The 24,768-nt window shown below is 35.9% G+C and overlaps 1 protein-coding gene across 4 annotated transcripts in view; it reads right to left on the minus strand.

The window, feature by feature from the left end:
- The window catches only part of LOC128017122 (palmitoyltransferase ZDHHC5-A), a 32,359-nt gene extending 16,246 nt beyond the window's left edge, over nt 1-16,113 (minus strand). For 3 of the 4 annotated variants that reach the window (XR_008184371.1, XM_052602362.1, XM_052602345.1), the window contains exons 1-2: nt 15,668-16,059; nt 373-2,064 (exon numbers count right to left, since the gene is read on the minus strand). Coding sequence is in view for 3 of the 4 variants with exons in the window: in XM_052602362.1 (XP_052458322.1) it covers nt 373-527 (155 nt within the window). In the remaining variant the exon portion in view is untranslated. Of the gene's footprint in view, nt 1-372; nt 2,065-15,667 lie in introns of all 4 variants that reach the window. The other variant, XM_052602354.1, reaches the window with a different exon arrangement.
- Nucleotides 16,114-24,768: the final 8,655 nt, after the last annotated feature.

A 24,768-nucleotide genomic window follows, 5' to 3' on the forward strand; every position in this document is an offset into this window, starting at 1 on the left:
CAATTCCAGTTATTTGAAGACTATAACAATCTTAGATGTGGCTCATTTAATGATAAAAAGGTTGACTGCATTGACTGAAATGATGTTAACTATACTGTCCTACTTAGCAACTGCTGCCATATGATCATCATCAGACAAGCTATTTTGTAATGTAAAATACTGGAATCCAGTGTGTTTGGAGAGTTTTAAAAGGTATTTTTAAGAAATTAACCTTTAAAATGTAATTGTTGGTTAAAGTGGTGATAAAAGTTGCCTGTTAATTCGTAAAAGAATGCAATACACTTTTTGATCAGTTATTTATTGGTACATGTTGACTCATCCATCATAAATGATTGCAGCAATCAGTGTTGGTAAACATGTCTGTGTACTCACGTGAAGCAGAAGAAGAGGGTGGTTGATCCAACCAAGAAGGCCGTGGCCGCAGAGACCGGCACGTAGCGACTAGGCCGGAGACGTCTGGATGGGACAGTGGGGTGGGGTGGGGAAGTGGGTCCAGACAGACCCCCACTCATGCTGCCACTCGGCATCACCCAGGGGGCAGGATGGCAGCGCACCCCAGAAAATAATATATGTGTAAGAGTGTTTGTGTTGTCGAGACAGCACAAACGAAAAGAAAGGCTAGGGGAGAAGCCGTTGCTCTTTTAGCATTATAGAAAAAGGCCACATGATGAGCATGGTTTCAACAGTACAAAACAAATTTAAATGGATAAAAAAGGATAAAAAAATAAATAAAATAAAATAAGAAAAAGTGTTAAACTGAATAAATTAGGGCTTTTAACAAACCGATTTAAAGTTTCTGATATTTAAACACTCTGGCTTATAAATTATTGAATCATTTAACAAAAAGTGCTCAAAACCTTTACTGTCTAAATATTTTCTGACTATTTAGGAAAAAGTTTATAAATATGGGAACTGCTTTAAAAAAAAAAAATAGGGTCCAACTCCTAAATAGTTATTGATGCTTTAAAAGTTTTTTTTTTTTTTTTTTTATAAAAGTTTTTCTTATGAAAAAGATTTGGTGTTACTGTATAAAATAAGAGGTAGAGGAGGGCAACAAGTTTTTTCTTTTTTTGGATGCTATGAAATTGTGAAAAAAAATTTTTATTTGGATTTGATGTTTTGATAAGCAGGCCTGAAGTCAATTAATGCCCTGGAGTTACCTTCTGCTGTGAAATTGGATTTAAAAAAAATAAATAAATGAAACCGCGAAAGACACAAAGAGTGGAGGATTTTTCTCAGTTTTGGTGTAGTTCACTTCTTAAGGGAGAAATGACAGCCAAGGAATCAGACGGAATCAACCGTTAACAGTTTCCCCCCACCATCCACACCATCAGAAAATATAAAAATGTCTCTCCTTCATTTCAACCAACCAGTGCGCTACACTGCACCTTAACAAATGGAATCTCTAGTGTCTCTCTCCAGAGTCGATGCATTGCTGATCCACAGGTTAGTTTCGAAGGACAGGCCAGTATCTTTACAAGTAAACAGGCTTACCCCTGCATGGCTGATCAGATCAAAATTCTTGCTTTTTGAGGCAAGAGGCACGAAATGAGAGAAATGCTCCAGCTAAAACACCTCTCTTGATGGAGCTTGCACAGAGACAAAAAACAGGTGAGAAGAGCAGCGCTTAGCTAGCACACATCTCAACACTACTGGGAATTGATCCAGGTCAGTGGAGCGATTCAGAAAAAAAAGAATTTGGAGCTTTTGAATCCTGGGATCCACAGGTGAGTATGTGAAGATTGAGTCAAAGAGAAAACAATAAACAAGAGTTCAACTTCTCCCTTGGGACATTTCAGAGACTTCTTTAAATGTGTACGTGTGGGTGTATCAGGTCCTGCTGCCATCCATTAGAAGATGATGCAGCATTACATAAGGACCTCAGGGGGACGCAGCCTCAAGGGAGTGCCTTGAGCCATGCCTACGCTTTCTTCTCTGACTCCGTGGAGTTATCTCCTCTTTCAGCTGACCATGCGCACATTCACACACACAGAGTAAGCATGCACTCATCCAATGATGGGGTCTTTGAGTGGGTGTGCCGGGGAGAATGGAAATAAACTCCACCTGAAAAGAACAAAAGAGAGAAAAAAAAAAAATTAGAATTCTGAGCCAAAAATGGCTTGAGCAGAAAATTTTAAATGGTAGGGCTGACACAAAACAACAAATTTGGCAATTAAATTGTCTATTACAGGGCTCCAATTAAAGAGACACTGGCTCCTATAAGAAAAAAAAATTAGGCTGCAAATTATAATTTTTATTTTTTTAGGTGCAACAGAATAAATGTGTTCTATTTTTTTTTTTACACATACTGTCATGTGTTTCGGTCTAATCTTTTCTTGTCTTTATCAGCATTTTAATCCATCTTGTAGATGTCCTGGAAACTAAGGGTCACTAAAATTAGGAAGTAAATGTCTTTTCCAACAGAATTATATACAATCACCATGAATTTTTTATTACACTGTATCTGTATCTGTATCTGTGCCAATATCACGGACCATAATGTCAGCATCACTTGGCCACTGACTGTTTGTTTGTTTGTTTATTAAGTTTTTTACGCCATGTTAGCATCATGGCTATTTACATGGCAAACAGGTTCAGTATCATCCATAAGATTTAAATTATATAAAACATTTCAACTTAACATAAGATAGAAAATCTAAAATACATTTAGGTGGTACATTTCCAAATATTCCATGCAAGCATGTTTCTGAATAAAAGCATTTTTTAGCAGCATCATAAAAATTACAATTCAACAAAATATGCTTGATAGTCAAAGGAACTTTACATGAAAGACATAAAGGAGGAACTTCGCCTATTAATAAAACCCATGGGTAAGTCTTGAATGCCCCAGTCTACACCTAGTAAAGACAACTAGATCATGTCTTGATTTAAAATTGAACTAATATCGTTGAGCCACCAGAAGGTCGATGTATGTTTGGACCATATGCATTAAAGCTAACAAACTTTTTCAAGACAAAGGACTATCTGGTGACAAATGAGTTTCTTAGAGGCAAAAAGCAAAAGGGTTGAGAAACATAACTAGTCGTAGAAGTTCTTCAAAATTTGGCCACTGAGTGTAGTTTAACCTTTAGCTCCTTGCATTCTTAGGTCAACAGGTTAAGTAAAAATATGAATATGCAATATAACGCAAAATGCTCCTATTTATAGTTATTCTTTTATGGTTGGCTGATGAGCTTATGGACACCGAATAGTTATTCTGAGGTAAACGTATTGTTACATGGCATTGTTTAGGCTACACTTTTTTTCAAGATCATTTTTTTTTACATCATTTTGTTGTAAAAATTCTAGAGTCCAGATTATTTCAGTGAAATATATATATATATATATTCTTATCAAAATGACTTTGCTTTCTCTCTCCGATGTATTTTATGTACAAGCATACATTTGTTTAAGCATAAAGTGCTACATAGTGATGTGTTCGAAGCATCCACAGTGACATTACATAAACTAAACTTAGATTATTTGCTTATGTTTTCATTATTGATTTTATCAATGAGTTGTTGCAGCCCAATTATATACACCATCAAGCCACATTCAAATGAATGCTCAAACATCGAAAGGAGAGACATCACACAGGCCAGCCTGAAGAATAAGCTCTTTTATTGACACTAAACAATAGGGGTGAGGGGGGGACCCTGACCTTAATTACAGAGACATCTGTAGGGCAATCTCTAACCAATTTCTCTTAGTTAACCAAAAACACACTGAAATGACATCACATAAGCTTTCACTATCAAATGTTATGCAAACTAAGGTAATGTCTGGATGTTTGCAAAGCCTCAAGGCTTTCTGAAAGTGCGCACACACATTAGGGCTGGGTATTGCCAACTACATCATGAAACCACACACACATCATGAAACAAGCATGTGTACAGCAATACTATCATGACTAGGGATGGGCATCGTTTACACTTTACAGATACCGATATCGATACTGTTATCAATACTATTTTGTGCAAAAAGATATGAAGTGAAAAGCAGTTGAAAATTTCAAGATATTTTATTACTGCTGAACTTTAGCAACTGTATTAATGTTCACAAATCAAGAGTTATTTTTCTTGATGCGTTTCATTTTATAAACATTAAAAAAATAGTTTTAGCACAATTAGAGGACAACTAATATAAATAATCTGGTGCTGTTTGACTGGCATTTTAGTGTATGGACTACTGATGTGCAGGGTTGTCTCATAACCCGCGGGGTGGGTTGGGGCGGGTCACTAAAAACAAAAATAAAAAAAATCCATTTACGTTGCATGGAATTTAGTTTGAGTATAAAGTGTTTTAATTTTACAATATATGGTGTAAAAACATCTGAGTGCTGCCCTCTTCAGGTTGAACGGTGGCTACTGCAGTTGATTTTTCCTATTGGATGTTGCGGTGGCAAGTGACGTAAGCGGTGGCAGGTGACGTAAGCAGTTTCCAGCTCACCACGCCCCTTGGTACGAGCTACCATGCCCTTGGCAGTATAAAAACATTTTGTTCCGTCAAAATCACTGTAGTGAGTCAGGAGTTGGAATTGCGAGTATTGAAACGATCAGGATAGACTATTATAGCATCTATTTAGCATATCGATTATAGAGTTATTTAGATCTTCAAGTTAGCGTAGATTTATCTGTATTTAGTACAGTGGTCAGGATGGTACGTAGGTGTGTTGCTGGTTGTGACAGCAGTGCTGGACTGCATAGTTTTCCAGCAGACTTTAAAATTAGGCGCCAGTGGTTGCATTCACTTGGCCTGGAAGACCGTGAGTTCCCACCTAGAGCAGGAGTGTGCAAACTGATTTTACGAGGGATTGCTTCTCCAACGCAATGGAGGTGGAAATCATCTTCTCTACACAGCTTGCGCTGAAAAGCGACGCGATGCAGGAGTTAAAACCGCAGTTTGAGCCAGTTGCTCGAACTGATATGAACTGACACCTCGACATCCTCCACTTCAGGTGAAGGTGGGGGAGAAAAGTCCTCTACTTCAAATGATCGCTCTGTTGCAAAGCTACTTGCGTCATTACAGTCACTCTCCATTTTAGCGATTCTGACAGCAGCTGTCAATCAATCCGTTCAATCAGGTTCACGCCGCACTCGCTCATCCCCTCTATCTCCGCTGTGATCTGCCCACTTTACAGCATTTTTCAAATATTGTCAGTGGATGGAGTCAGGCTCTGACCAGGGGTTTAGTTACCCTTTAACCAGTCTAAATTATGTATAAAAGAAAAACACACACAATCATAACAGACAGTTGATACTGCAGGTGGAAACAGCTGAAAATAAAGGAAAAGGATCTTAAAGTAACAGCTGGTAGGTGACAGTTGTTAGATGTTCTCATCAATTAATGAATAAAGGGGTGAATGTGCAATTCACAGTAGCAAATAAATATGAAATAACTCATGCAGAAGGAGTCTACAATTACTTTTTCTGATATAAAAAAGAGAGCTAAGAAAAAATATAATCCGTCATCAATACTTCTAAAATATCATGTAAGGTCATTTTTATTTTTAGGTTAAAGTGCTCTTTTTTTTTTTTTTTTTAGAATGCCATGACCATGAAAGCAGACAGACTAATAAACTTGAAAAGCTGAAGCAAACAACTGGAAAACAACTAAATAACATCACTTGATCTTTCAATGTGATTACTGAACTGGTATTATGCACAAACCTACATTTTGCAGTTTTTATGACTCATTATAATTAGGGCTGCATGATTAATCAAATGTGCATCTTGTCAGTAAAGCCAGTTCTGTAATCAGTAGTAAATCTTCATCTACAGTACAGTAGACATCATAAATGTCATGAAATCTTAACCTGCTTAAACCCAAATTTTGTGTTGGTTTCCACCTTTTATTGCAATGAACCATATTAGTCATCTATCGAGGGTTCAAAACAGGTATAATATATATATATATATATATATATATATAAGGGGTGGGAATCACCGGAGGCCTCACAATATGGTATTATCACGATATTTATCACGAAAAAATATTATTGCGATTTTAAATATATTGCGATATAACAGCACATCTTGATTTTATACACAAAAGTTGTGCAGACCCTTCATGAAATGGGAGCATTTGAAAGTAAATTACCATTAAATTTTAATTAAATGAATTAAAACAAAACATGTAGTCTTACAATACAATAAAAAACAATAAATATAAAAGAACAAGCCAATAAAATAACCACACATTGACTGAAACTAACAAGAAAACTGGACAGAATTTATATTAATATTGGTAACACTTTACAATAAAGTTCATTAGTTAACCTTAGTTAACAACTTTAGATAAACTAAGAATGAATAATAGTTCTTCAGCATTTATTAATCTTAGTTCATTGTGACGAGTGGGGCAGGGCCGAGAGCCACGGGAATGGAGCGAGGCCGGTGGAGTGATTTGGAAATGAGCGACACCTGCACCACTGACCGGTCTCGAGTCCCACGGAGGAGAACCGGAACAATTTATTTTTTTTTCTCCTCTCCCCTCTCTCTCTCGACTCTGTCGCTCCTCATCCTTCCATCTCCTTTTTCTTGCCTTGTCTGTCTGTCCTTACCCCCAGGTTCCCACAGCAACTGTGAGCACCCCCCCCCCATGTCGTCCGAAATCTGGAAAATATTTTGCTCGTCTTCGGAACATAGTTTAAGATATTTTGGATAAAAACCTGGAGTCTTGTGACCGTCACTTCAGCTTTGTACATTGAAAATGGGAACTGGAACCATTCTTTCATCCTCCATTACTGGCAGCAATTTATCTTAACGCTAATGATAGTGGTGTGCCTTTAATGATACTATTTCCTGTCAAAGAGTTGAAGACCGCTATCTAGCGGTCAGGATATGAATTCAAAATGAAACAACTGGCATGAATCTTGTATTATTTTTGATGCATTGATACATTTCCAAGTGTTATTACACCCCTAGAAAAGATACCTTATTAAAGGGATACACCACCCTAAAATTAAAATGTTGTCATTAAATCACTTACCCCCGTGTCATTCCAAACCTGTAAAAGCTCTGTTCATCTTCGGAAGACAATTTAAGATATTTTATGATGATATGGTGATATGGAGTGACGCAGAGGACACCGTTGACAAAGGAATTATTGAATAAAGTTGTTATTGTTGCTTTCTTCGCTTACAAAAAGTGTTGCCGTCACTTCATATAACACAGATTGCACGTATTCTGACGACGACTTTTTATACCTTTTATGGACCTTGACACTGTTATTTACTTGGCAGTTTATGGGACAATCTCAAGCCTCCAGGTTTCCATCCAAAATATCTTAAATTATGTTCCGAAGACGAACAGAGCTTTTACGCGTTTGGAACGACATGGGGGTAAGTGTTTAATCCCAACATTTTTATTTTGGGGGAGTAACCCTTTAAGTGCCACATTTGGTTATGACTGTTACAGGCATCTTCGGTCACTTATTCAATTTGTGTATGTTTGTCAACTCATAAAAGTTATAAATAGTGTTGCATTGTCCTTTTTTTTATTCTTATTTTTTTAAGAATAAACTGATTTTAGTAAATGAATGAAAGAATAAGAGGAAAAAATGCTCAGAATTCAGTCTCCTGACTATGCGTTAATTAATTTTCTTGGCCCTTTGGTCCGGACCAAAAAGGAAAATGACAGATTTAGTCTTGGTTCACATACAGTGTTCAGACAGGCAGCTTTTATGACATATTTTGCAAACTTATCAAACAACCAAAACAATGCTGTGTAAGGGCTGAAAAAATTAGTCAACATTATCGACAATGTCAATAATAAAAAATAATTGTCAAATTTTTTTTGTTGTTGAGTAAATGTTTGATGTCACATGACGTAATGTTAGAGCCTTCAATAATGTTTGGTGCTGTAGCACAACACTGTAATTCAGCTCTCCTAGATAAAATTCAAGAGAAGAAGACCGTGATAGCTGAACCTGAAGCTGCTGAGCTGTGTTTGGATGAATATGTTGATATATGCTGCACAATTTACTCTCAATAACAAAATAAACACAACAAAAACTGAACGTGGTGTGAAAGCTGCACTTAAGAACGCATTTGATTACAGCCAGTCAAAGTCCAGTCACGTCACGTTTATTTACATAACAGTACTTTATACAGTACAAAAGATAGCCTTAAGTGATGCAGCTTTACAGTATTAAACATGAAAATGAGTCGCTTTCAGTCAGAATTATAACTTGTTTTTATGTTATAAAGCAGCTCTTCCATGTGGAGTTATCTAATAATAAATTTAGTGGGAATTTAGTTTTTTTTATTAAGGTTTTAGTTTGATTTGGTCTAGTTCAGGACTGTTTTGATTAGCATAACCGTATAATGTATTTTAAGAGAGATTACATTGTAGTAAAATATTTTATCCACAAATAAAACATCCTTATCACTAGGGCTGGGCGATATATCGAATATTAGCGATTAATATCAGAATAATTGTGACAACGATGTCAAATTCGAAAATATTGTGAATATCGAATATTTCAAATTCAAGCATACTTTCTCGAAAGAACGCACCAAAAAAGGGAACATGTTATTGCGGACTGCTCTACACTGCTCTACTACACAAACTCTCATGAGTGCGGTTGCCAGAGTTCAAATCCCCGCTTATATAGATACATTTTCTTCCTGGTGTTTTGCTTATTTTAAGCAATCTGGCAACCATGCGCACGCAAACACTCGCTCTTCATTGCGGAATCCCTGCCGCTGATGATCTGAAAAACAAATACTCCCTGAAAAGGTGGATCTTGGTCCACTTGTTTGGTCAGGGCTCCAAACTGCGACTAAAACACATTAACATTTATGCATTTAGCAGATGTTTTTATCCAAAGCAACTTACAGTGCATTCAGGCTAGAATATTTGTTTTATTTTTACCAGTATGTGTGCTCGCTGGGAATTGAACCCACAACCTTTTGCGCTGCTAACACAATGCTCTACCACTGGCGACTAGGCCTATGCATTGACGTTATAAAAAAATGTGCATGTAATGCCTTTTTGCCTGATAGTTTTATGATTAGATCATTTGCTAGGTTCACGTATTAATTGAGATGATGCGCATTAAAGTTTTAGTGGAAAAAAAAGAATTTCAGTCTGCTGTGCAGCAGTGCTGATGCACACCTGCTAAACACAACTCGGTTGTGCAGCGTGAGAGGCTGAAATTATTATCATTAATAATACGGTCTATGCTGTGTTCTGTTAATGCATGAACTTCATTATTTGAAGCACACTTGCCATCCAGTAACCACATAAAGCTTTGTTACTTTTTAATAAAACAAAATATCAGCTCTAAAATTATTCAATATTCATAACGAAATGCAAACAATAAATACAGTTTTGGCGCTCTTTAATGTGGCAGGCGTGATTGTTTTAGTGCCTCAGTTCAAGCAACGAGTGAAACAATTTAATCTTTCTCTTTACTTCTATAGAACATAATGAGCATGAGTTAACATCAAAAGGTAGGCTTTTTTTTTATTTTTTATAAGAGACCCTACAGTACAATGTACTGAAATGTCTTGTCTAAAGGCTCATTCAGTGTTTCAAACTGCGGAAAACATGTAAAGACTTTTAAAACATTGCAACATAATATACATTTGCCAAAGAATAACCATTCAGTTTCCATAAGCTCATTAGTCAGCTAGAACAATAACTATAAAGAGGAGCATTTTGCTATATTTAAGCGCTATTGCATATTAATATTTTTACTTAACCTGTCGTTTACATGATTCAACTCCTCCTATAAAATTGCATTTTACTAATTAACAAAAAAAGATTGAAAGTGTAAAAGACAGTTTCATTGGTTACTGAATATGACCTCGTTATACTGTAACACATTTAAACAGACACGCACACCAGTGATGCGCGGGTTGATCCAAAATGAGCGGGTGCCTGCGGTCACCCGCGGTTGCCCGCGGTTACGAGTCATCAAAAATATTTTTAATGATATTCGGGTCGCGGTCAGTCGGGTCGTTTGAAATATAGATGCCAATTAAACCTTTGTAATTAATATAGTACTAGACACAATTTTGAAATACATAGGCCTTTATTGGCTGAATAACTGGCGCTCAGTCTGCACGTAGAGATGAAAGCGGCACGAGAAAAGGTGAAGACCTGTTTTTGGTAAAACATGATTTTAACGACTTCATTAAGTTTTGTTTTATAGAAAACTCTTTTTAACCCTCTGGAGTCGATTAACGCATATACGCGTTATGAGTCATTTTCTCCTGATAATCACGAAAAGAACTTAAATTACACTTTCGGTTTTGATCGTACAGATAAGAGTAATACATCAATCGAATCTGTAATCTACTTTTTTTGAATACAGACATAATAACAACAGAACTTTGTGCACTTATAAAATAAAGATAACAAACAAGGTGTGCTGTCTGCGCTGATCGTAATGTACAAACACGTCATTAAAATGAAGTGTAACTCCGTGAATACTCAACGAAGAGACATGAGAGAGATATCTATAGAAAGCTTGACATGTCTGCTTTTAAACTAAACAAGTGCTGCCAAAACAGATATTCTGTGATAAAGTAATCCATATGAAAACAACGCGATGTCTAGTTTTTCACGTCTCCCTTCATTATATTTACTGTGACCACGCCCCCGCGCTGAACGCTCTATTCAGATTCAAACTGAAGCGCGCGGCTTGAATACGCCAATAATAGAAGAAAAAGCAGCGAGACTGTTCAAGTTTTTTTATTTTACTGTTTGCTTCGCGATGAGAGCAATAAGACATAATGAACCCCAAAAAGATGTGATGTGGTTGAGGATTTGAGAAATGGATTTCCTCAGAAAAAAAGGATGAAGTGCTTTATTCAGCAGAGATCATAAACATGAGTAAGTCTCTTTTTATTTATGTATATACTTGTAGTAGCTACTAGTTTTCACATAACCTGTAAACATTTTACTAGTTAGACTTTTTCCAAAATATAATTCCTGACTAAATGTATAATCAAGTGAAACATTATGAAGTTTCAGTAACAATATACAATACTTAAAAGCTTGATGTAAATAATATAAATGTAACAAATAAATGTGACTGTAACAAATGTAATATTGCTGTTCTTTCAATTTATCCCCCCTAGTAAACCTGAAAAAATATTCTCAGCTCTTTTCAACATTATAATAATAATAATAATGATGATAATAATAACAATAAATGTTTGTTTTTTTTGTAGAAAATCAGATTGTTAAGATAAAGATTTTCGTTTTCTAAAAATTGTATCTTAATTTCGATCAATGTTTTATCAATCAATTGCCCGTATTTTATAAATAAGAAGCAAATATATAACAGACAATGTAATGAGGCGCCGGCAGGATCACTTGCATGTGACCTGGAGGGCGCCGAAACTCAGCGTGTGCCTCACAGATTTGAGAAATATAAGGCTATCTATTACAGAAAGCTTGAAATGTCTACTTTTAAACGAAAATATTAAAACCAAAATAAATAGGCTACTCTCTGATTATGTAATCCATAATGTGCATTTCTCTCTGGCGTTAGTCTGCATCGTCAACTTAATCTTTGCAGCGACACAGAAAACACCAGTTTATTACTAAACAATTAAATGTCTCCTTGCATATGTGTGGTATGGAAACTGCTCTGTAACAGAGAGGAAGGCCCTACAGCGTGTGGTTAAGACGGCAGAGAAAGTCATCGGTTGTAGTCTCCCTGCAATTGGAGATATATACATCAACAGATGCAAGACTAGGGCTGCAAGTATCATGAAAGACTTCTTTCACCCTGCCAATAGACTATTTGACCCTCTTCCTTCAGGTAGGAGGCTGCGCAGCATCAGAGCTAGGACATCAAGGTTAAAAAACAGTTTCTATCCAGAAGCCGTGAGACTTTTTAATATTGACAAACTACAGAATTGATGAACTGAACTTGCTGTCCTAAATTAGATTGCACTAACTTTATTACTATGCTGCTAATTTTTAAGGGTTTTTAGTGTGTGGAGAGACTGTACCCATATATTAATATGGGCTTGTATTATTTGTTATTTTATCTATTGTATTTATTGATGAGTGAGTAGTTAGTTATTTATTGTGAATGGTTTTAACCGGGCCTCAGTGTCTAATTTCGTTCCAGCTCATGTACATGCTTTGGAATGACAATAAAATCCTTTACCTTTACCTTTACCTTTACCATATTTTGGAACCAGCAGGCTATTCTGGGTCGAGCGAGACCCAACGGAATGAGCGAACGGAGCGTAATATATGGAGAAATGCGCAAACCCAAACCTCATGTCTGCTGAACAGAAACATAAAAATAGACATAGCCAGACTAGACAATTTTAGAACAAATTATGAGCTTATTGATGATTTTTTAAATAATTCTTGACAAAAATAGAATATATTATGGGTTTTCCTTTTTTTTTTTTGCCTAGTTCCTACGTCTATGGCCCAATGACGATATGATGAGCATTTACTACATTTTAAAAATGCGGGTCAGGAAGCGGGTCGGGTACAATATTTTCTTTTACTTTTTTTGCGGTCCGAGTTGCGGGCGGGTTAGTTGAAAATGTCGGTCGGGTGCGGGTTATTAATACATTGACCCGCGCATCACTGACGCACACATATATTGAGATAATACAATTCCTTCACCACAACAACCCTAGAATTCACATTTACCAAAATTAACTGCACTAACAGAGCAATTAAACCAGAATTTATTTTAATCAAACCAAACTTGCCAAGTGTGAACACAACCTAAAACTCAGGTTGCTTTAGGAATTGTTGACCAGCACATTTCAAAACACAATACAAAATCATGCTTGTGTAGCTATAGGAGAAGGTCTGAGCAATTTGACGGTATATATCATTTCTGCAGAATAAATTGTCAACCATAAAAAAAAAAATCCCATGTGTTCTGTACATGTAAATAGGTGGGCTAGGTTAACTCACATGCAGTGCACGTGAGACTGAGGTACTGCCATCTGAAATATGGAGAAAGACGAAGAAACAGATCAGGAAGATCCACAAAGGACTGCATTTCTAAAGGGCTGTTAGTAACATGATACGAGCAGCAGTCAACCACAAGAACAGTGGAGCAACCGGACAGTTTAGAGGAGCGAACAGGCTCATAACGGAGGAAGCATTATAAATTAAGCTTATCTGACTACAACAGTTCATATACCAATGTCATAACGAATAGAAATAGCATTAAATAATGTATATTAATTAGCATCTTTATACCTCTTGTTGTTAAAAGGGTCATAAGATGTGCTATTTAATGTGTTCCTTTCTCTTTGGAGTGTTACAAGCTGTTCGTGAATACATAAGAAGACCCCTAAACTTGTGTGTGAAGATCTGCATAACGCCACCTAAATGTTAACGCAAAGAAAAAATGTGTAACTTTGATTCTTGCTCACTGCAGTTTTGTTACCGCTGTTGCCACGTCACATAAATGCTATGTGTTTTGTTGCGAAAGCGAAAATACTTTTTTTTTGGCCTTCCAAAAGAGGAAACAACTAGAATTCAGTGGTTAAGTTGTATTCACAACACTCTTCCAGAACAGTTCCACACAAATATTCAGATGTGTACAGTGCATTTTACTGAGGACTGTTTCCTCAACCTGGGAGAGTAGCCTACAATCCCGGCTGTTCTGACTCACAGTCACAGCCTGTAGGTTTTCATATTTAAAGAATTTGCCACTAATGAATCAAACGTGAGTTGAGCAGTGTAGAGTAGTGCTTGTTGTTTGGCGTTTCTCCGATCATAAATGCAGACATGGATTTATGTTTAGGGGGTTATACTGTAAAAAGACAGTACAAATCCTTATAATCAGTGTCCCCACTGGAAGTAACAGATTCCTCATTAATAAGGTTGTTTTTTTTTGTTTTGTTTTTTGTCTTATCGAGCAGGGACCACCGAACCAGCTGATAATAACCTCCTGTGATTTGATACGTCTCTCAACTTGATGCTCAAATTAACAGAACACATTTTAAAGATGCAGAAGTCGCACAAGCACACATGCAATGAGAGGTGAATATGAAATGCATTTAAACAATATAAATAATAATATCCTACAAAATGCAAAGAAAGTAAATAATTTATTATGAATAGAATTTCAATATAAATTATTTTGATATAATAAACTGAAGTAAAACAATAGCATGAGATTTAAAATTAATCCAGAAACACCTTATTTAAAGTTTAACTGCACCTACAAGTTGCATTTAATATTCGTCAGCTAGGGGCAATTAATCTAAAACATGAGTGTGTTTTAACGAAACTAATTTACCAAACAAAAGAAAAATCAACAAGGTGAAGTACTGTTCCTTTCTAAAGTATTTGAGTTTATTTATTATATAAAGCCCCTTTTGTCCATTTTCAGAATAACTACATATATAAATAACTATATTGTGAAATAAAATTGGTCATACTGTGAAACTGAATTTTGGTCATCCAGTCCTCCTCTATATAGGACTATGCAATCATGTATTTTGTTTCAGGTCACACACACCACAGTGTGCAATGATTCCTCAACTTCAATACATCCCTTTCATGTGAATTCTCTCTCTTGACTCTACACCCTCCTTTCACAACAGAATGACTGAAACCTAAAGCCATGTGGCATTACACTCCCTGCCAACTGAGGCAACCTGCATTTCCCACAATCCACTAAATGCCTGCCAATTTTACATGGTGACAGTGAAGTGTCTCTTTGATTTTCCGAGGAGAGAGAGAGAGAGAGAGAGAGAGAGAGAGAGAGAGAGAGAGAGAGATCTGTCACATACCCTCATTTTCCAGACACGCCCCTCTTAAGAAAAAAAGCAAACTACCAGATCTAACCTGGTCCAGCTAGTTATGCTACCTACACACTTAATACCTAAACGAAGAAAATCACTGGACCACAGCCAGAAACCGTTTTGTTTTCTCCAACATAGCTCATATAATCAAGTTCAGCACGTTTTCTTTCACTCGTGAATCACTGATTGCAGGTAATCTGGCTATGATTTCATTTGAAAAGAATGATTGCTATTTTTACTCACTGATAAGTTAATTAATAATAGGGTATTATTTAGCAGGTGATCTGATGACAACGAATGACACGTTTATAACACAAAACGTGCGTAAACTCAAACACGATCTCGTTATGATCAGGTGAGAGGATTAACGTAAATGGATAAAAGGAATAGAAAACCAGTGTGTTGTTGTCTTTCTCTGAGGCGCGGTGTATCTTTTGGGTGTGTTTCGCTGCAGCTGCACGGTTTGAGGCCCTGACGTGATTCCGCGCGACGCCGATACTGAGGCGGAGGTGTCGCGCGAAGCATAACGGGGCCTCAACTGACTAACTTACCTCAGTGAAACTGCAACAAAAAAAGAAAGAAAAAAAAAACCGGTATCACATTCGCGTATTTCAGGCTTTTACCTGAAAACTGCAGCGAGTACATGTTAATGCCAAGTCTATGTTTGATCACCCCCCTTAAAACATGATTTATTCTGCTAACTTATATGAGAAATTATATGAGATAGGCCTGGAATAAATGACTCGCATGTTAAAAAGATTTCAATAAATGACTTGATATGAACGCGTTGACTAACATATAATCACAGTTTGGCAGGACTATTAGCATGACAGCTAGCAATATATCGCCTCTTTTTCAAAACAGTATTTACGTTAAAATAAAGTAACGTTAACCCCACCGGTGACCTACCTGTCAGTTAGTTCACTGGCGTCGCTGCTTTAGAGGATTTGTGTTTGTGTGTGAGAGAGAGAGACACTGGTTATCCTCTTTAATAGATTAACGCTAGATGATGACTTTAATCTCCGTTTCAATCTTTGGATTGTGGGGTCTTGCCGATGGCTCACTTAGCAAGTTAACGTTAGCCTGCGTCCAAAATATGAATCTTTCCTCTTATTTTTTGCATTCACTCGAACTTATACAAAGTCAGTCAGGTTTTGGCTCCTCTCGACACTCGATTAAATCTATATTCCGTCGCATATGACCTGCTAAATCTCGTGTAGCTTAACGCTAACGACTGGTTTACCGTATTTTCACCCAGCTCAGAGCAGCGGCACGAGCTCCAGACAGTCACATCCACGACCCGCCCAGATTGGTCTGACGTCTCCACCCTTCTGTGAGCTGATTGGCTGACAGCTGCTGTCAATCCATCCGGCGATACCAATTAAAGGGCGCAAAAGAACGTTTCACGCGACTTGTCAAATTAATTCGAGTCTCAGGTGCTGATGAAAGAGAGTGACGGATACCTGAAAGCTCATGTGAAGGACTGCAATCCACATCGTTCGTATGGTAATACTTTCTAGCCTGTAATGAACTGACAGACATAAACAGCTTAATGAAGGATAAAAAGTGACTCAGTGACATTAAATACGCGTGTCTGAGAGGGAGGCAGTCACACAAGACGCTTGTGACGCTCTGAGGATTAAACGGACAGCAGGAGTTTCACAGATAAGCGCCCCCCTTTCCCCCTAATATCTACACAAATCTGATCAACATCTGTCACACCACCTCTTTTAGGCCAAATAACACAAATCTACTGCTCTGTGTACAACACGCATAAAATACAAGCACCCGGACAGATTTAGGGTCAAACCAGACTGTAATTTCCTGTGCAATATACAGGAAACATCAATACTCAATTGAAATGCTTAGATAGATGACAATGAGTGTAAAAATAGAGTAGCCAGCTAGAATAGAGAATTTGTGACTGGCAGTGGGATGTGCGTATTAGGCCTGTATCCTACATGATGTGTGACCTTCTAAACAAGTTCATTATAACAGACTGTTAATCCAGGATCAGTAGATGCCCATGTATTCATGTAAACAGACCCTGAATTTGGCCGCTCACTCAATTTTATTCTGTGGTTCTTGAGTTGGAACAATAGGGAACCTCTCAGAATCAGAAATGTTGACACATTCTGGATGTTCAGCTAAAAAGAAAAGGCTTATTCATTATTACTTTAAAAACCAGCAAGGGAATAGTAGTCTATTGTCATTTGAAAAGATATTGCCTGCTTTAAAGGGGGGGGGGGGGGGGGGTGAAATGCTATTTCATGCATACTGAGTTTTTTACACTGTTAAAGAGTTGGATTCCCATGCTAAACATGGACAAAGTTTCAAAAATTAAGTTGTACGTTTGAAGGAGTATTTCTGTTCCAAAAATACTCCTTCCGTTTTGTCACAAGTTTCGGAAAGTTTTTTTCGAGTATGGCTCTGTGTGACGTTAGATGGAGCGGAATTTCCTTATATGGGTCCTAAGAGCACTTCTGCCGGAGAAAGGAAGAAGGAAGAGCGCGTGCTCTCGTATAGCAGAGCACTGAGAGCACAACAGACTTCACTGATCAGAGCGAGAGCGTCGCGAAATGTCACAAAAGGAGTGTGTTTTTGGTTGCCAGGGCAAGGCAACCCTGCACAGATTACCAAAAAAAAAAAAGCATTAAGGGACCAGTGGATGGAGTTTATTTTTACAGAGCATCAACGGAGTTGTGCAAGTGTTTTTGTTTGTTCACTGCATTTACAAGGCCCAGTTTGACACCGGATTTGCACATTGTTTATTTCTTAAGGATAATGCAGTCCCAACGAAAAAGGGTCACGATCGTGTGTTGGAACCACAGGCGGTGAGTAAAACTGCTTCAAATATCTCTGTGTTGTTAACTTAGCTATCGGCGCGTAAGCACATCAAGTAAACAACATGCGATGTTGTCATCAAACTGCACTTTCCACATGTACAGCTTAAAAAAAAAATGACATAAAGTGGAACTTAGTCATTTTCCAAAACCGCTAAGCAAATATATACAGTTTCAGTACATACCACATAGAGATGTCATTGCTGATGCTGCTCTTGTTAAATTTCAGCCTCTGGATCTGATTCTGGATCATAAATATACGTCTGAATCTGACTGTTAGCCATGGTTTGTTTGGGATGATGTTTTTTTCCTCACGGTGTCACAACTTCCAAACGCTCTCAACGCAAAAGCCTACTGGCGCTCGTGATTCTTTAGCTCCGCCCACACGTCACGCCTCCAGCCACTCGTGTTTTTCCGGGAAAAATCGGTACAGACTATCTTTCTCTTATGAATATAATAAAACTAAAGACTTTTTGGAGTTATGAAGGATGCAGTACTACTCTATAGGTACTCAAGATTAACAGGATATTGAGTGAAAACGAGCATTTCACCCTCCCTTTAATACCCGTTATAATGAGATATGAGCTATTGTAAAGATTTGAGCACAGTAAAATAGAGATGAATATTAAAGACTGAATCTAACAAGTCTGATTTATTTCAAGACTGTGATGACATTGTAAATCCTCGAAAGTATTTGATATTTGTATTTGATTTTTATATGTACATTTATAACACTATTGTTTGTATTAGTATATGAACATTGCATCAAAAAAAAAAAATATATAAAAAAATATTAAAAAAAAAAAAACAATTTTATGTGTATTTGTTGCAGTTTTTTTCTTTTGGTCACAAATTTCACACTTTGTGTTCCACAAACAAAACAACATCACACTTGGCTGGAACCACATGTTAACCACATTGGAACCAAATTATCATTTACATTTATTTGAGTTTTTTTCTATCTAAAGCCGTAAGGTAGGGTAATGTTTCCACTGTTTTTATATGAAAATATTCCAGTCACACATATAACAGTCACACCTGATCTGAACTGAAATTTAAGCAGTTACAGCTGAATAATACGTATTATTTTCTTGTTTGTATTTGTTTTTTGCTCTTGCATAACAAGAAATGTAATTCAGAAATGTCATTCAGGCTACACAAGCTTATTTCTGTTATGCAATGTGATATTGACTGCATAGGCAATTAAATAATTTCCAAAAATCAATGTATTTGCTATAAACATAGAGCCGAAACAAGTGTGTTTTAAATGTTATAAACTCTGCCCCTTGCGTTTGATCGTTTAAAGACTTGGGAATGAATACTTTGATGATATTTGTACAATGCTTCCCCCTCGTGGCCAGAATGTGTATTTGCGTAAATTTGTAGACTTGTGGGCAGAAAGAAGCCTAGTATTTCTAATATGTAATAAAAAATAAGTAAATAAAATGCTATTCATCTAATAAGATTAAAATATGCTTTTATTAATGAAATCAACACTGAAATCACTGGTGTGTATAAATATACTGCGTTTACACATCGACCAAAACTTTTATGCCTTCAGACTTTGACTGCCTTTATTTGTAGTCATTGGTGTTGTTTTAAAATCACTTTAGTCAATATGCAGCACAATTTTAGGTTATGGAATGAGCAGAGGGATTATAAACAAACAATGCATTCTCATAGACCTAATCAGCCAAATTTCCAATATGATTAAAAACCATACTGAGCAGCAGAGAAGAATCTGGGTCATTGGATAAGTCTGTTGCAAACTTTCACCTCTTGAGGGCAACGGAAGCTCATGAAACACTAAAAATTATGATCGGCATCAGATAGTGAAGCAAAAGTCTTTAAGATAGAACAGAACATTCCAGATACCTTCATCTCCGGCCTAAAAACAATCCTCCCCAACCACAGTTATATGATACGGGTAGTGATATGTGTTTTCTATCTGTCTGTCTGTATAGGAAAAAGAGAGTTCATTCTTCAATAGAGCACAGGCTGCGAGGCAGATGAATGGAGAGAGGCAGCGGATGACTCATTATTGTCGGCCATCTTGTGAGGGATGATGGGGATCTGTGAGTGTCCCAGGGCACAACTCTGCATCTGTCCTAGGTTATTTTTGACTCACTGAGATTCTTCTACGCACTGCCTAGACAAGCAGGAGCAAAAAATAGGCTGAGGCGGGAAGTAGAACAAAGAGCCAAAGAGTTTGAAGAGGAGAGATGAGAAAGGGTGGAGAAAGAGAAGAGGCAGGAGTTTGAACAAAAGAGAAATGAATGACGAAAACAGCAGTAGGGAGGACGCAGACAAGATGATGCAGAGCAAGACAGTGTGCGTGAAGTGGAAAATGAGGGAGAGAACATTGAAAAGACTTATAAAGAACACAGGAAGGAAGCAAGAATGTGGTCAAAGAAATATGATTAATAAAAAAGATTTAGCTTCAATCAAAGCATTTAAAACAGTTTTATGACATATAATATAGCATACAGAAAAAAAATCTATTTTTTGAAATGGAACAGTTTATTGTTTTTCATTCAGAGGTCCAAACTGAGTCAAATTGAGAAATTTTCTGATATTTATATGGCCAAAAGATCGGATTAAATTTGAATAGCTTGTAATATAAATCAAAGTGATGTTTTAACAGTATAGCAGACTACATAAATAAAATATAAAAAAAATTACTTGTCACACTTTATAGGCTATCTTAGTAAGATGATTTAAATGGTTAGTTTTATGATCATACCTCTGTAGATTTTATTTGTCATATTTGATACTCACATTTTGACAAAATATGTTTGTACTCAAGTAAACCCAAGTTACCGCAGTCCAGTTGGTACTCATTTTGAAATATTACTAAGAATATAACATTTATTTTTAAGTTTACTTTATAAAAATCTGTGAAGATTTCACGGCAAAAAGATGTGTACCATAACCTGAAGGTGGACTTTTTTTTATAATGATCCTAAAAGGACTTTTACTTGATTAAAACAGTATAAATTAGATGACAGAAATCATGTAGAAGATTGTGTACAACAAGTTTTTCAGCAAACTATATATTTATAATTTAAAGGCCTTGTGTCAAATATGAAACAGTAGACTTTATAGGTTTAAGGTGCAGAGATTTCTGAGAAATGCTGTTGAAAGTTGATCGGACTGTGCATCAAAGCACACTTCTAGCCAATCACCAGTAAGGGGCATGTCCACTCACGAAAGGGGAGTGGCCTGTGCTGAATAGCATGTTTGAGAACCTGGGGGCGGAGCTGTTAAGATAGAGCTGTGATCCTTTTGGGTAGGGTGTGTTTGTTTTGTGATTTCAAATATTAACAGCGTTTTCTCAAAAATCACTTACTGCACCTTTAAGGACACATAAAAGTTACGACAGTGCTAGGTATAATAAATAACAGAGCGCAAATAAAAAAATATAGGTTTTTGCCCACTTGTAAAAACATCACAAAGCTCTTTTATTGTGATGAAACTAACTCAATAATCTAATAACAGTAAGGACACGAGCAGTACAGTCTAAAATTCAGATAAAGAGGAAGACAGATATATTTATTATGTCAAGTACAGCCGACAGATGTCTAGCTGCTGTCTGTAACTGTTTACTGTGATGTGAGTCATTGATGTAGACTTTTAATACTGCAGATGATATTGAATGTTGTGAAGCGTCTCAAACGCTGGACATAGCACTAAGTGCAAAATAAATGAATATGTGACTATAGCTTTATCATGGGAATCTCTGAGCATTCAATTCACAAAAACAAATCTGGGCAGATAATCATGGTATTCGTATGAGTGCATTAGTGGGTGCTTATGACTCTAGTTGCAGAATCAAAGGATTGCCAAGAGAAGGAAAAAAGGGATGATGCTTAATTTGGTCATCTGTTTCGTCATCAACTGTCTGGCAAAAATGTATTAATAGTGTAGTGTGGGTCGATGGGAAGCAGAACTGAAATAGTCTTCAAAACTTATACCTTCACAAGACTCATCTAATATAGTGGGACAAAAATATGTTGCTCTTAAGAAGAAAACAGCACCAAACTGTCAGAATCACTGTCAGTTATCAGAAAACTCTATTTACACATCCTCAGGAGTCAGGCTCAGACTGGTATATTTAAATTATCCAGCCTCAATAGGTAGTTTTCCAGTAGCAGACAGTGAGGAAACAAGTAACTGACAAATCACATGGGAATTAACTTTTTTTCATATAAAGATTTTATAGGTTACGGTCAATGTACCCTCTATTTTTTTTTCTTGCTGAGCAAAACTTTCTCTATTGGGCAGACATTTCAGATGCCTGAGCAAAAAAAAATCTTTATACCACACATGTACAGCAGACACACAAAAATAGTATGTAACTTTTAAGTGCTATGTGATTTGACCCTTGATGTAACTAAACAATGTACAGTTTAGGTTACCCAAGAAATTTTTATTTTATTATTATTATTATTTTTTTATTTACAATATAATACACTGCCGTTCAAAAGTTTGGGATCAGTAACATTTTGAAAGAAGTTTCTTAGGCTAATCAAGGCTATATCTATTCAAATACTGATTATTATTTCACAAAATAACTTTATTTAATATTATTGCGATTTAAAATAAAAGTTTTCTATTTTAATATACTTTAAAATATAATTTATTGCTTTAAAGCAAAGCTGAATTTTCAGTGTCACATGATCCATCAGAAATCATTCTAATATGCTAATTTATAATCAATGTTGGAAACAGTTCTGCTGCTTAATATTTTTTGGGACCTGAGAAATTTTTCAGAATTCTTTGATAAATAAAAAGTTTTAAAAGAACAGTGTTTATTCAAAATACAAATTTTGTGTTACAATATATGCTATTCAAAAGTTTGGGGTCAGCACATTTTTTCTTTCTTTTTTACTTCTACTTCTATTCAGCAAGGATGTGTTTAATGGATAAAAAGTGATAGTAAAGACTTATATTGCTAGAAAAGATTTCTATTTTTAATAAATGCTGTTCCTTTTAACTTTTTATTAGCCTAATCAAAGCAGCACTATATATATATATATATATATATATATATATATATATATATATATATATATATATATATATATATATATATATATATATATATATATATATATATATATATATATATATATATATATATATATATATATATAATAATTATTATTATTATTTTATTGTTATTATCATTAAGCAGCACAACAGTTTTAACACTGATAATCAGAAAATTAGAATCATTTCTGAAAGATCATGTTGACACACAAGACAGGAGTAATGATGCTGAAAATTCTGCTTTGTGTCACCAGAAATACATTATATTTTAAACTACGCTATATTAAACCAATATTAGAAATTGCAATAGATTAATAGTTCATAATATATATATATTTTTTTTCTTTCTGTATTTTAATCAAATAAATACAGCCTTGATGGGAATAAGTGACTCCATTAAAAAACAAGGTCAATTATTTATTAGGTTTATAATATAGGCCTAACATAATATAATATCATATCATATCAAAACAAAGTGAAGCATTTAAACTGATGGAAGAGAACAGAAAACAAGCTGAAGCATTTAAACTGAGATCTGCAAGTTAAATATTTTCAAAGAAAAAAACGTGAATTCGTTATTTCGTCCACACTCATTGAAGGATTCGGTTTCTACAGCGACTCATCATTCTTCTGTAAACTGCATTCACCGGTTTTAACTCTACAGCGAAATCAACTTTATAGCGGTTTACCTGATCACTGCAATTCTTTCGTTTTCACTAGAATACAATCAAATGACTTCCCCCAACTCATTTTTGTGTGTGCGTGGCACATTATTTCTTCGTCGCATGCGCGTGAAGCTTATGGAAATTGGTTACGATCTATAGGTGCTGGGACTAGTCAGAATCTCATGATATTTATGTGCTTTTATCATTGCCTGCCATAAGTGATGTGTTTATAAGATTAAGATGCCATGTCTAGTTAAAAAATAGTTCAGCATTGGAAAATAAATAAATAAATAAACATCTTCTGGAGACTGTCTCCCCGTGCTTTCTGCTGTTTTGAATGCAAGAAAACCTTCTGCATGAACAGCCCCTTAGGTGAAAATGTGCATCTCATCTCTGCTGCTAGATCTAACTTGGATACTGATTTGGTCTTCATGCAAGCAAGAGTGTGTGATCTAGGTTTGCAGAAATAAGTGCAAGCAGACTGGCAGTTTTCGAACGCCTATAGTGATACTCCTGTGTATTCACCTTGCAGCTGGCACATCATCTTGGTTCATCCATTGTAGCCTGCATTTCACATAACAATTCACACATGATAAGCTGTCGCTGATTGACATCATGCTGTCTACTCAATAATTTTACACAGTGCACTCACAAAAAAAAACACATCCCCTCACCTACCCTGTGTCTGAATATGCATTTATCCTAATACATAATATGTACAACTCTGTATGCTTTATATGGAGAGGTTTTGCAAAAACAAAACAATAACAAAAGCATTTAGAGCATGCTTGAGGAAAAAAACTGAAATATCAAGGTAAATAGAGAATATTTTATTTTAGGTCACTTCCAATCAACCTTTAATTGTGTTACATTATGCAAGAAGTGTAAAATGTATTATTTATTTGTATGTATTTGAGATACATGCTAGAAATGCTATCATGTCAAAGCAAAGCAGTCTGTCATTTTATTTTAATCATGCTAAAAATTTAATTTCCACCACCATCATTTCCACAACAGAAATCAGTTAAACACAATAGATATTCTGTGATGTGGTGAAAATTACACTTTTTTTCAAATTTCTTAAAAACAAAACAAAAAAAAAAACAGAATTCTCATTCGATGCATTCATCTCACTTTTGAATGTTGGTAATTAGACAAATTAAATAAATGAGTGTGAAAAGTTTTATTTTATTTTCAGTGCCAATAGTGGCAATAGTTAAAAAATTCCAAGACCGAAGTGTGCAGGGCCGCAGAATGACTAGGGGGCGCTGCACGAAGGTTTTTTTTTCTCTTCTTCTTTTTTTTTTGGGAAGTGAGACCCCTTGTGACCATTGTGCGCTCTACACCCATATATTAAGCATAATGATTTCTGACAGTTAACTTATTTTTAGTACTGTTCGATCATCGAACTGATTAAAATAATACATAGAATAAAATAAAATTGACATCA

This window comes from Carassius gibelio, chromosome A1 (genome assembly GCF_023724105.1).
Source record: "Carassius gibelio isolate Cgi1373 ecotype wild population from Czech Republic chromosome A1, carGib1.2-hapl.c, whole genome shotgun sequence".
NCBI classification, from domain to species: domain Eukaryota; kingdom Metazoa; phylum Chordata; class Actinopteri; order Cypriniformes; family Cyprinidae; genus Carassius; species Carassius gibelio.